This window comes from Eleutherodactylus coqui, chromosome 3 (genome assembly GCF_035609145.1).
Source record: "Eleutherodactylus coqui strain aEleCoq1 chromosome 3, aEleCoq1.hap1, whole genome shotgun sequence".
NCBI classification, from domain to species: Eukaryota; Metazoa; Chordata; class Amphibia; order Anura; family Eleutherodactylidae; genus Eleutherodactylus; species Eleutherodactylus coqui.
This window is the reverse complement of record NC_089839.1, coordinates 54,255,573-54,270,188: the sequence shown is the minus strand read 5'-3', so window position 1 is coordinate 54,270,188 and position 14,616 is coordinate 54,255,573. Positions and strand designations below refer to the sequence as shown.

Below are 14,616 nucleotides of genomic sequence, written 5' to 3'. Positions count from 1 at the left end.
TTCTATTCTTTATTATAGCATAAGCTACCATTTACCACATTTGTAAATGTAGGATGCTTACACAAAGTGATACGGCAGAACCAATTTTAATTACTGTCCTAAACCTTAGTAGTGCTCTGCTTAGAAATGGCATTGCTCCATTTCACATAGATACTGTTTTCTGCAATAGTGTCTGCCTCTTCCACCCACAGGCTCCCCATATCTTTTTTCAATGACATTTGTAACAGCAGCGCTCTGTGCTATAAAGCACTCATAAGTGAGGATCCTGGAGAAAATAATTGGTAATGAAGATCTTTTATTAAAGCTCAGAAAAAAGGATATGAAATGAGACAGTCTGTATAGTGAGAGGACACGCAGCTCCATACACTGGGAACAAATAACACATAATGACACAGGACGGAAACTGGCTTTTGCCAGCTTTGGTCAGATGTTTGTTTCCTTTTGCTTTTCCTCTAGATAGAGGAATCTTGCACAGATTCTCACCTTGCAATATCAAAGGGGATGGGACTAGAGATGAGCGAACGTGCTGGGCCACGCCCCTTTTTCGCCCGAATACCGCGATTTTCGAGTACTTCCGTACTCGGGCGAAAAAATTCGGGGGTAGCCGTGGCGGCGCGGGGGTTTGCAGCGGGGAGTGGGGGGGAGAGGGAGAGAGAGAGGGCTCCTCCTTGTTCCCCGCTGCTACCCCCCACGCCGCCACGCCTCTCCCCGCCCCCCGGCGCACCCGAGTACTTTTCACCCGAGTAGTGAAGTACTCGAAAATTGCGGTATTCGGGCGAAAAAGGGGCATGGCCGAGCACGTTCGCTCATCTCTAGATGGGACCAATCAGGGTCAACGCCTCTCTCCGAAGGCCGCTCTATCTATCTATCTGTCCCCCCCCCCCCCACTGACTGACTGACTGACTTGCCGCTGATTCCCTAACTTCCCAGTGTCGTACAAACAGGAAATTTGGCACAAGCATTCTATAGGACCTAAGAAAGGAAAAGTAAAGGGGCCACAACTCAATTATTAAATTCTAAGTGCAAAAGTAAGTGCACCCACTATGTTATGCAACTTCCCGGTGTTGTACAAGCATGAAATTTGACACGACAATTCTTTAGGTCCTACATAGGAAGGGTAAAGGGGTCACAACTTGATTATTCAATGCTAAGTGCAAAAGTAAGTGCACCCCTATGTAATGTACCTAATCTAATTCTATAACTTCCCGATGTCGTACAAACTTGAAATTTAGCACGACCATTCTTTAGAATGTAAATAGTAAAAGTAAAGGGGTCACAACTTGATTATTTAATGCTAAGTGCAAAAGTAAATGCACCCCTATGTAATGCACCTGATCTAATTCTCTAAGTTTCCAGTGTCATACAAACTTAAAATTTGTCACAAGCATTCTAAAGGTGCTACATAGGAAAAGTAAACTAGTCACAACTTAATTATTAAATGCTAAGTGCAGAAGTAAGTGACCCTTATATAATGTAACTGATAACACACATCTGACCGCATGACCATTTTTTACATTCTAATAGGAATAGTAAAGGGGTTGCAACTTCAATATTCAATTCTAAGTATGAAAAACTGTGAAAATCTGTGATACATAACATAGTTCTTTTCTCAGAAACCATAAAGCCTAGGTAAATAATTTGTATATTGAAGAGAATCTACCTCATTTCTATGTGTATATACAGAGGAGAATCTAACCCTCCTCTATGTGTATATACTGAGGAGAATCTACCTCACCTCTATGTATATAAACGGAGGAGAATCTACCTCACCTCTATGTGTATATACAGAGGAGAATCTACCTCACCTCTATGTGTATATACTGAGGAGAATCTACCTCACCTCTATGTGTATATACTGAGGAGAATCTATCTCACCTCTATGTGTATATACTGAGGAGAATCTATCTCACCTCTGTGTGTATACACTGAGGAGAATCTACCTCACCTCTATGTGTATATACAGAGGAGAATCTACCTCACCTCTATGTGTATATACTGAGGAGAATCTACCTCACCTCTATGTGTATACACTGAGGAGAATCTATCTCACCTCTGTGTGTATGCACTGAGGAGAATCTACCTCACCTCTATGTGTATATACAGAGGAGAATCTACCTCACCTCTATGTGTATATACTGAGGAGAATCTACCTCACCTCTATGTGTATATACTGAGGAGAATCTAATGCTCCTCTGTGTACATATACTGAGGAGAATCTACCTGAGCACTATGTGTATATACTGAGGAGAATCTACCTCAGCTCTATGTGTATATACTGAGAAGAATATAACTGATCTCTGTGTATATATACTGAGGATAATATAACTAATGTCTGTGTGTATATACTGAGGAGAATATAATTGACCTCTGTGTGTATATACTAAGGAGAATATAACTGACCTCTGTGTGTATGTACTGAAGAGAATCTACCTCACCTCTATGTGTATATACTGAGGAGAATCTACCCCACCTCTATGTGTGTATACTGAGGAGAATATACCCCACCTCTATGTGTGTATACTGAGGAGAATATAACTGACCCCTTTCTGTATATACTGAGGAGAATCTAATGCTCCTCTATGGGAGTATACCAAGGAGAATATACCTCACCTCTATTTGTATATACTGAGGAGAATATAACTGACCACTGTGTGTATACACTGAGGAGAATCTAATGCTCCTCTGTGTGTATATACTGAGGAGAATCTACCTCACCTCTATGTGTATATACTGAGGAGAATCTACCTCACCTCTATGTGTATATACTGAGGAGAATCTACCTCACCTCTATGCGTATATACTGAGAATAATATAATTGATCTCTGTGTGTATATACTGAGGAGAATCTAACTGACTTCTGTGTGCATATACTGAAAGGCTGTAAAGTACATAAGGAAGTGGCAACGGACTGCAGAGATGAAGCATGCCTTTAAGGCTAAGAAGGGGCTGCAACCTCCAGTCTGGGGGTAAATTTAAATAAAAAGGGGCGTTACCTTTAAGGGTTAAAGATGAGGAGAATAGAAGGGGTGGCACATTGATTCATACAGTCTGAGGAGAATCTAAAGGCCCAGTTACATGAGCAGATAATCGCTCAAACGACAGCTTTGAGCGATTATTTTGCTTAAGAAATAATTGGCATTTAAGAAGCTTCTCAGCAACTTAACTGCCAATTATGCATGTTAATGAAGCCTTCACTGAGCACATGCTAATAGCCCGAGGCTATTAGCTGCACTCAGATCCTTTGTTCTCCATAGGGGAAACAATGCTATCAGCACTTTCACCCCCCCCCCCCCCCCCTTTGCATGGAGAACAGCTGATAGCTAAAATCAAGCTCACTTGATTTTAAGGATCAGCGAAAAGAGCCTGAAATGTGGGAGCCCTGTGCCCATTTACACGCACCGATTATCGCTAAAACGGTCACCGATGAGCAAAGTTTTAGCGATAATCGTCCAGTGTAAATGGGCCTTAACGCTCCTCTACGTGTATACATATATTTATTTCCCTATTTTTGTTCTTCTGAAGTAACCACGACTTCATAAAATGTTGAGGGGGAATAACAGGTAAAACAACTGTACCAAACAAATTAACTTGAGCGAAGACTGGAATATCAACTAGTATATCTATCTCATATCTAATATCTCCATAGTAATGTTATGGGGTCTTCAGAGAGATTGGTTGACCCTGTATGGTCCCAACTCCTTTAATGTAGCAATTCAATATTAAAGTCCAATAGCACAAATCACCAACAAAACCACGTGGGACAAAATAGTATGGAAACTATTGGAATTAAACTTAATCTTATATTTTATTAGCAGCTCATAAAAAAGCAGATAAAAACATACAGACATATACACGTGGAAGGCAACCCTCCATAATCGTTACAACAAAATAAAGTGCTAGTGCTCCCTGCTCCTATATCAAATACTATCATGAAATAAAACTTCATCATAAACCCACATATTCCTTCAAATAGCATAATACCAATAATGTGTTAGTGCCAAAAAAAAGTTAATTATTATCAATGCACAAATAACATAACCCTGCAAAAAAATAAATAGTCATATAGCAATAAACTGCAAGTGCATGTGAAGAAGAAACAGATGGGGTTCGCCACAAATGCTTCCTCACATGCACTTGCAGTTTATTGATTTTTGCGAAAGGGGGGTGGTATGTTATTTATGCACTAATAATTAACTTTTTCTTTTGGTACTAGAACTTTACTGGCATTATACTATTAGAATGAATATGTAGATTTTTAATAGAGCTTTATTTATGGCATAAATTTTATAATACCCTGTTTTCCTAAAAATAAGACCTACCCCGAAAATAAGACCTACCCAGATTTTTTTTGGGGGGGGGCGGAGGCTTGAAACATAAGCCCTGCCCCGAAAATAAGCCCCAGCTACATTACATTAAAAAAAACATTCGTCTAATTTCGGTGTCTTCTTGCTTTTTTAGACGCGCTTGCGCAGATGGGTCTTCTCCCTTCGGCTCGGAAGCAGCGGCATTTTGGCTCCGCCCCCTTGTACTCGCCATCGCGTAGCTCCGCCCCGTCACATGTGCCGATTCCAGCCTCCTGATTGGCTGGAATCGGCACATGTAACGGGGCGGAGCTACGCGATGACGCATTCAAGGGTCTGAGCCAAAACACCGCTGCTGCCGAGCCGAGCCGAAGGGAGAAGACCCATCCGCGCAAGCGCGTCTAAAAAAGCAAGAAGACACCGAAATTAGACGGAGCCATGGAGACGGGGAAGCCAGCAACGGAGCAGGTAAGTGAATAACTTCTGTATGGCTCATATTTAATGCACGATGTATATTACAAAGTGCATTAATATGGCCATGCAGAAGTACTTAACCCCACTTGCTTTCGCGAGACAACCCCTTTAACCTAGCCAGCTCAGTTCACGTCCTCCATGCTGCTCCCCTGTGCTCCAGCAGGCTTCCTGCAGTCCTCGGCCATTATGAATTAGCCAGCCAATGCCGCGGCTCAGCCAATTCATGAATCCCACCTTCACAATAGAGAGCAGCAGGAGCTATATGGACCGAGCCTGCTAGGTAATTTTATAAGACGGGGTCCTATTTTGGGGGAAACACTGTAGTGAGATTTTTTAAATTAACTTCCTATTCATTTCTATGCTATTTTGTCCAACATGTTTTTTGCTGGTGACTTATTTATCTTGTGCTCATGGACTTATATTGAGTGGGAAGAGCTTCTTCTGGTGTGACAGATTGTCACATCTTAATAGCAAAGGACTTTTGACTGATTAGGGTCGACCCCTCTCTCTGCAGGCCCCATAAAATTGACATGGTCATAGATAGACAGATAGATAGATAGATAGATAGATAGATAGATAGATAGATAGATAGATAGATAGATAGATAGATAGATAGATAGATAGATAGATAGATAGATAGATAGATAGATAGATAGATAGATAGATAGATAGATAGATAGATAGATAGATAGATAGATAGATATGAGATAGATGAGATAGATAGATAGATAGATAGATAGATAGATAGATAGATAGATAGATAGATAGATAGATAGATAGATAGATAGATAGATAGATAGATTGGTCTCAACTAGAGATGATCGAGCATACTCACTAAGGGCAATTACTCGATCAAGCATTGCCCTTAGCGAGTACCTGCCCGCTCGGAAAAAAAGGTTCGGCTGCCGCCGCGGGTAAGAGGTGAGTTGCGGCAGTGAGCAGGGGGAGAGAGGGAGAGATCTCCCCTCCGTTCCTCCCTGCTCTTCCCAGCCGCTCCCTGCCTGCCGCCGGCAGCCGAACCTTTTCTTCCGAGCGGGCAGGTACTCGCTAAGGGCAATGCTTGATCGAGTAATTGCCCTTAGCGAGTATGCTCGCTCATCTCTAGTCTCAACCCTTTTGATATTGGGGGTGAGAATCTCAGATTTCCCTTCCCTATCATTAAAACGCAAGCGCTTAGAGAACTGGCCCATGGGTCATGGCAAGGAAATGAAAAAGGAAACAAACATTGGACCCATACGACCAAAGGTGATAAACCCCAGTATCTGTCTGTTTAATATATCCTCTCCTCTATGCTTGCTGTGTTTTTGATACAAAATCCATTATTCATGGATTTGCTCTCTCCCAGATAGATATTATAAATTAATCTATATACCAACTGATTCACAGGATCCCTTATAGTTAGTGCATTGTATAGTATACTGTTTGTACATGTGTTATTTTGCATTTAAAAAGATGAAAAGTTAATTAACGCTTTACGATCACAAGGTGATAAACAATACAGGAAAAGTCTCATGAATCATGGACCTTGTGAGAATTACTTGTATTGATTAAAAGAACAAAAACACCTTTGGGGATTTTAATGAGATTTGATGGAAATGGAAAACTGTGTTTTGTCCAAAGAGAACAGGTGTTTGCTTTCATGTGCTCCACAACCTCAGAAAAAGCAAGCACACGTGAGATTGAATACTAAGCAAACGATTGCAGGATCTTTAACATTTTAGAATTTCACTCTAATATACACTTAGTCAACAACAGTCAAGCACCAAAAGGAGTTGTCGTTTTGCTGCAAAATTCAGCATACAGTTATATCTCAGGCAGATATGCACATGACTAGAGTTGTGGTGTGATTAGATGAACAGTCTTGCCACCTGAGGCCCTAAAAATGGTTCTACCCTTGGCCGAGAAAAGGCTCTCAAAGGCTCCTTGTGTGTAGACATGCCTCTACGAAAAGATTTCACAGTTAACATAGTTTGAGAGGGGCACATTATTGGAATGCGAGAAGATGGATGGTCGTATCGACGAATTGCCCGCCACCTGGGCCATTCTGACCAGAGTTTTAGGAGGTGTTGAGACCAGTAGATGCATGAGGGCATACACACAAGGCAACCAGGCTCAGGATACCATTGACAGACCACCAGTAGAGAGGATCATCTGATTGTCCGAGAAGCACAAGCAGCTTTAACTGTTTTGTTGTCAGCCATCCAAAGACAGCTGGCATTATCGATACATTTGATTTCAAAGTGCCTATTACTTGTACTGCCTTTGACACCCAACATGACATTCATTTGCAGCGGTATCGGGAACGACAAAACTGGACTGCTATGGAGTGGAACCGGGTTGTTTTCAGCGATGTATCCAGGTTTAGTTTGGGCACTGCAGATGGCCGTGTTCGTGTTTGGAGACATAGGGGTGAGCACCTTAATCCTGCTTTTGCTATGGAGCGGCACACTGCCCATACTGCTTGTTTGATGGTCTGGTGGGCCATTGCATATGACAGTCCATCACTCCTAGTAGTAGTTTGAGGGACAATGACAGCTCAGCTATATATTCAGGATAGAATCATAGAATTGGAAGGGACCTCCAGGGTGATCGGGTCCAAGCCCCTGCTCAGTGCAGGACTTACTAAATCAGCACAGATATTTGTCCAGACATTGTTTAAACACTTCCATTGAAGGAGAACTCACCAGCTACCGTGGTAACCTGTTCCACTCATTGATCACCCTCACTGTCAGAAAGTTTTTTCTAATATCTAATTTGTGTCTCCTCCCTTTCAGTTTCATCCCATTGCTTCTTGTCTTTCCTTGTGCAAATGAGAATAGGGCTGATCCCTCTGCACTGTGACAGCCCTTCAGATATTTGTAGACAGCTATTAAGTCTCCTCTCAGCCTTCTTTTTTGCAAACTAAACATTCCCAGATCCTTTAACCGTTCTTCATAGGACATGATTTGTAAACCGCTCACCATCTTAGTAACTCTTCTCTGAACTTACTCCAGTTTGTCTGTCTTTTTTAAAGTGGGGCGCCCAGAACTGGACTCAGTATTCCAGATGAGGTCTGACCAAGGAAGAGTAGAGGGGGATAATTACCTCACGTGATCTACACTCTATGCTTCTTTTAATACATCCCAGAATTGTGTTTGCCTTTTGGCAGCTGCATCACATTGTTGACTCATGTTCAGTCTATGATCTATTAGTATACCCGTCTTTTTCACATGTGATGCTGCTCAGCCCAATTCCTCCATTCTGTATGTGCTTTCTTTATTTTTTTTTTGCCCAGATGTAGGACTTTGCATTTCTTCTTGATAAATATCATTCTGCTAGTTGCTGCCCACTGTTCAAGCTTTTCTAGATCTTTTTGAATACTCTGTCTCTCTTCTCTAGTGTTAGCTACCCCTCCTAGGTTTGTGTCGTTGGCAAATTTGATCAGTTTCCCATCAATTCCCTCCTCCAGATCATTTATAAAAATGTTGAACCACACTGGGCCTATGACAGAGCCTTGTGGTACCCCACTTGATACATTCTTCCACTTCGATGTGCAGCCATTTACGATCACTCAGCCAGTTGTGAATCCACCTAACAGTTGCCTTGTCAATCCCATATTTGGTCATTTTTTCAAAAAGTATAGTATGGGATACTCTGTCAAATGCTTTACTAAGGTCAAGATAAACTATACCCACTGCATTTTTCTGATCAACCTAGTCGGTGATACTGCCATAGAAGGAAATTAGATTAGTCTGGCATGACTTGTTTGTTACAAACCCATGCTGGCTTTGGTTAATTACTCTATTTTCATCCAAGTACTTGCATACCTGCTGTTTAATAATTTGTTCAAAGATCTTTCCCGGTATAGAAGTCAGACTCACAGGCCTGTAGTTTTCTGGATCCACCTTCTTCCCTTTTTTCAAGATAGGGACATTTGCCCTTTTCCAATCCTCTGGGACTACTCCTGTTCTCCAGGAATTTTCAAAAAACCTGCTGTCACCTGTGTTGCTTCACATGGCAGGGCTTCTAAGAAATATTTGCCAGCAGGATAATGTTTGGCCACACCCACCAAAGATGTAACAGGAATACCTCGACAGCATTACCACATTTCCATGGTCTGCACAGTCACCAGATTTACTGCCAATAGAACATGTATGGGACTATCTGGGATGCCAACTTCAACAGTCTACAAGTTTGGCCAATCTAGAGGTTCAGTTACAGCAAATGTGGTCCGATATTCTGCAGGATACCATACGGAACCTGTATGCCTCCATGCCACCCATATCACATGTTGCATACAAGCTAGAGATGGACCAACAAGGTATTATAGCATCCTTAAAGTGTTCAGTTTTCCCCATTAAATTATCCTTTTGCTCTGATATTATAATCACTTACTTATATTACCGTTAAAATCACACATATAAAGCTTCATTCGGTTCCAACAACTCTTTTAGGTGCTTGATTTTTTTTTTAAACAACGAGTGTATTAAAGGGGTTGTCCAGTTCTAAATTACTGTTGGCCTAATCTCAGAAAGGTCATCAATAGTAGATCAGTTGGAGTTATCTCTGATCCTGGCAGTTGCAGCTGTGTATAGAGTAGACCTCAATCTCTAGCCTGCTCTGTACAAGGACACCGGACATCCGCCTTACACATAGGGCAGGTGTTAGGAAAGGTTCAAGAAGCCCCAAGTTTTAGAATTACATAATAAAAGACCTAGAATTGATCATTTTCTTAATGATCCCTATTTTTTTTTTTACAGATTCCGGCAGATGGTTACAGAGTATGAACCAGATGTACAGGAGGTTCCCCGTCTCTTCCGGTCGGTGCTTCAAGAAGCTTCTGAAAAAATGAAAGAAGACGAGGATGCAAGGAAACTTACCAGGCAGTGGAATACAAAGAGAGCTATGAGCTTGTCCCTTACTACCTTCAAATCCCGAGCTAGGATCTACCCATTCATGAGTGACATTAAAACCATTTCTGAGGATGTGGAACGAGAAGTTGAGCCGACCCGTAGAGTTTGGAGCATGCCGGAGTTCCGAACCACCAAAGATGACTAAATAAGAGATGATAATATAGAGACTAGTGAGGACAATTTGGCCTTTTTTGGGTTCTTTTGCACTTATTGAAATAAGTTGTACATTTTTTATAGACGATATAGAAATAGTTTTTAGTCAATATTTTACTTTGAGAACTGCCATTTTTTAATTCTAACCGACTGAGCTATAGTCTTGTAGACTTCAAAACATAGGCTGCCTATATTAATGAAGAATGTCTATGAGTTATATATAAAAGCCCTCTTAGGCCGTATTTGCACGACCAAGAAAACGGCACGAGTTCTGTGTGTTTGCGCGACACACAGCAATCGCACAATGTATTAACCCATTGTTTACAGTGGGTTAATTTACACAGGGTGTTGGGTGGTTCTTTTTGCACTGATAGTGTGAGATGGAAAAACAGAAGCAGGTCATATTTCCGTGTGATTCACCTCACACAAGATACGGACCAGACAGGGCACAAATCACTATCAGCTGTGTAAATGCAGCCTTAGAATGTTTTAACCATGAGCCTTTTTCAGCAGATCCTCATCTGCAACAATAAGAACTTAATACAATGGATAAGTCTTTCAGTGGGAACAGGGAGTGATAGTTTAGACTGGTGGTTCTCAACTCAAGTCCATCATCCTAAAAGGTCATGAATTGAGGATGTCCTACAGAGAGAACAAATGTGACAATGTTTGAGGGGCTGGCAATAATTATATCAATGGTTCAAGACTAAATAAAGACCTAAAAACATGACCTGTTGGGGGGAACTTGAGAACTGGAGCTGAGAAACACTTGTACTTTACCATTGCAGCGTTTTCTGACATAGGAGTGATGGGAATTGGGGCTCCTGTGCTGGACGGGGGCCACTTAAGGAGGGTACTGATTATTTCTTTATTTTACACTATTCCCTGACGCTCATTATTTCAGTCTTGGAAAACCCATTTAAGATCAGTTTCTGCTAATAATGACCTTTCCTAAGGACACTTTTTGACTGCAAAACCACTTTAAAATTTGGCACCAAGTGCTATTGTACAAGCTAAAGCTTCAAGGGAAAGAGTACACTTGCCATATGTAGCAGTCTGAAGTCTGGAAACTGAATTTTAACTGTATTGTAATGTTAGAATCCTGTCGATCTCCTACACTTGGGAAAACAAAAAATGGAGGAGTTTCCCCACATCAACCAATCAGGACACTGTACTCATTTTCACATCTGCACTAGATAATGGAAACTGAAATATGATTGGATGTTATCTGCTCCTTCATTTTAATAAACGAGGACCATATTACAAAAGGTTGTAAAGAACCCCTTAAATTAGAACACCATATAGCATTACATCTATCACACTGCCTATAAGTTGCTCCCAAAATGCACTGTTCTCACAGGAGAAACTTTGAATTTAGGTTTAGACATGAATGGAGAAGAAAATATCATGTAACTCAAAATCAGTACTATAATGTGAAGCAAAGTATTTACAATATCACTTACTAATTTTCTATACGTATAACTAGTGGAATATTGTACATTCGTCTTCTGAGGTTGGAGTTTTTCTTTAAGGTTCTTTTGTGTGCTGGTTTTGACTTGGTTTTATACATGATCTGGTGTTCAGTATGGCATTTTATTAATCTGTTTCTGCCAGGTTTGTTTTGACATTGAACAGATAAGCTTAAAAAGTTTGAAAATGTTCTCTTTGTACAGAAATAATTAAAAAAAATACTAAAACTTGAATCGTTGTAGTTGATTTTATTCAGTTTTGTATATGGTTAGGTTCTTGTGTTAGGCTACGCTAGTGTTAAAGCAACCCTCTGGTCCCAGGGACAAAATTGGTCTTCTGTTACTCAGCCCCTGAATTGAGTTGTATAAGTTTCTGAAATGTTTGGGCTAATCACTGTGTATTTTGTGTATTGAGAACTATTTTTTTTTTTGCGTGACAGTATCTCAGTTGTCTGGGTATGGTGGAAAGAGAACAGAGTCTTGCGAAAAGGCCCAGCTGTTGACCAATATAAAAAGTAATGGCATGAATAGCACTGAGGCATGACACAGCTAGAGGTCGTTTTGGAGTGAGAGAAGTAGATGGTGACTTAAAGGGGTTGTCCCGTGCCGAAACGTTTTTTTTTTTTTCAATAGCCACCACGTTCAGCGCGAGACAAACCCGATGCAGGGGTTAAACAAGAAAACCGCACAGTGCTTACCTGAATCCCCGCGCTCCGGTGACTTCTTACTTACCTGGTGAAGATGGCCGCTGGGATCTTCTCCCTCGGTGGACCGCAGGTCTTTTGTGTGGTCCATTGCCGATTCCAGCCTCCTGATTGGCTGGAATCGGCACGTGACGGGGCGGAGCTACAAGGAGCTGCTCTCCGGCACGAGCGGTCCCATTTAGAAAAGAAGACCGGACTGCGCAAGCGCGTCTAATCTGGCGATTAGATGCTGAAAATTAGACGGCACCATGGAGACGAGGACGCTAGCAACGGAACAGGTAAGTGAATAACTTCTGATAACTTCTGTATGGCTCATAATTAATGCACAATGTACATTACAAAGTGCATTAATATGGCCATACAGAAGTGTATAGACCCACTTGCTTTCGCGGGACAACCCCTTTAAGGTCATTGGCACAAACATCTTAGATGATAAGTGCCAGTGTGCCAGTACACTGTTGTCTCAGCGGAGCTGCAGCTAGTGTACTACTTACTTATCCATAGCCCCATGGCTGGTGCGAATACGGTGTAGCGAAGTGAGAACTTGCTCAATTGATACCAACCCTGGACAACCAGCATCCGTGCAGTTCTCTAAGCAGTCAGTTACAATGCTTCTGTGTCACATTAATGAAGTTTGTTCAAGCATCGTCCTTTGTGCATGCAAGTATGTGTTCATAGTCGCTTGCATCAGTTGTTACTGACTAACCTGCAATCTGGGCTTTTTGAAGAAAAGAACCTCTCTAGGCCTCAGCACCCAGGTAAGCTCTCAGAACTCCGTCTGTCAACCCTCTACAGTCCCCGGGCTCGGCTTAGAAGACTAGCTCTTTCATTAGCACCTGACAAACTCAGTGTGTGGCATTCTGCCATAGATCCACCAGCCCTTCTTCGGTCTTCCAATATGGTCGCAGCTCTCCTCCCACTACCCGATAGCACTGTTTATCGGCAGTCTAAAACACTTCACGTTGCTCTTGGCCATTCAGGGAGCTGGTGAAGTATAGTAAGACACTACCAATGCACAGTGTACATCCACTAGGCAGAAATTGTATGTGGCTATTTTGGAATACAGAAGATGGTCCTGGGAACTGACGGACATAATGCCTTAAGTGGAATTCGTCGGTAATACTACTCCCCCGTCATGGGACAAATTTTGTTATGGGACCAGAGAGCTGTTTTAAGGCTTCTGTTCATGAAAGAGACGATAGATTCGTCTTTTTTAAAAGATACCATTGACTTATAACGGGGTCTGTCAGGTTTGCAGTATTTTTGACTTCAAGAATATAGCGCTACAGACTATGCTATTCTTGATGTGAAAAATACCCGATGCAAAAAGGAGTAACTCCATTGTAAGCAAAACCTTAGTCTTAACACTTTAGGTGTCATATAGTCAAATTGTTTTTACAAGTATACAAACTTAAAGGAGTTGACAAGTAAATGAACAAAATGGGCATCATCTGCAATGTGTGAGAAACTTCTCCTAGAATGTAACTGGGTGATAAAAAAAAAACAAAAAAGCAACAGATATTACTCAGGGATGAACACCTCCAAAAGGATCAACGGTGCATGAAGAAATAAAAACAATTCACTGACTTCCGGGGAGCACGGCACAACAAGGTTCACCGCTGCCTCCCTTCATCCAGGCTAGCCTACAATATGATAGTAAAAAGCCAGGGGATGTTTATTCTGAACAGCTAAAGAACAATATCAGGATATGGACACTGCAATGTGTTTCGGTAGCCAGCTTAACAGTCACAGCTTCCTTCTTTCTCAAGCAGAGATGGTGTAAAAACAAAGATCCATATATAATTTTTGGAGCTTTGGTGGCACCCATGGCATTTCTTTACCAATGCAAGTCTGTGGCCAGTGTGTCTCTGCATATATATTTATATATACACAGACACACTGGCCATTGGTAGACTTGCATTGGTAAAGAAATGCCATGGGTGCCACCAAACTCCGAAAACAGCGAGAAAATTGACTCGGAAGGGACGCGCACCTGGAAATATGATTGCACTCCAAGGAGCGGAACTGCATGCCAAAATAACTAGGGACATACGGATGTACTGGTTCTCATGATTGCCTTTGCATTCATTTACAAGATTGCACATAGGACCATGGACAGCAAATGAATTGCTGATGAAAACACAAAATTATACACCGCATTTTTCGCTTTATATGGCGCACTTTTCTTCCCTGCATCTTATAAAGCGAATGTGCCGAAATTCATCGCATTGCCGTTTTAGCGCGTGGTGGCACTAACTAAATTGCGGTCAAGCAAAAAATCAAGATCACGCTAACAAATGTGTGATCAGTTACCAGTTCTCTCTCCTCCCCACTGCTGCCCATATGTGTTGCTGATTGGTGGGGAGCGCCGGCGGGAACTGCTGCTGCTTCCCCGCCTCCACCAATTGGCTTCTTCTCTTCTTCCTGCTGAACAAGCATCGCTGTGACATGGAGCTCCGGCATTTCAGACCTCTGCTGCTCCGTTGCCGGCACTTTCCCCTGCACTGTCCCTGGCTGAGTTAAAAATATTTTTTGCCTATTTATCCCCTCCAACATGTCTTATCATCCGTTGCGTCTTATAAAGCGAAAAATATGGTATGTGATATGATCAGTTAAAAAGACA

The 14,616-nt window shown here is 41.7% G+C and overlaps 1 protein-coding gene across 3 annotated transcripts in view; it reads left to right on the top strand.

Moving 5' to 3' along the window:
• RD3 (RD3 regulator of GUCY2D) overlaps nt 1–11,235 on the top strand; it is a 46,857-nt gene extending 35,622 nt beyond the window's left edge. For all 3 annotated transcript variants that reach the window (XM_066594507.1, XM_066594508.1, XM_066594509.1), the window contains one exon: nt 9,515–11,235. In XM_066594507.1, coding sequence (XP_066450604.1) covers nt 9,515–9,812 — 298 coding nt within the window. In that variant the 3' untranslated portion in view covers nt 9,813–11,235. The remainder of the gene's footprint in view (nt 1–9,514) is intronic.
• Nucleotides 11,236–14,616: the final 3,381 nt, after the last annotated feature.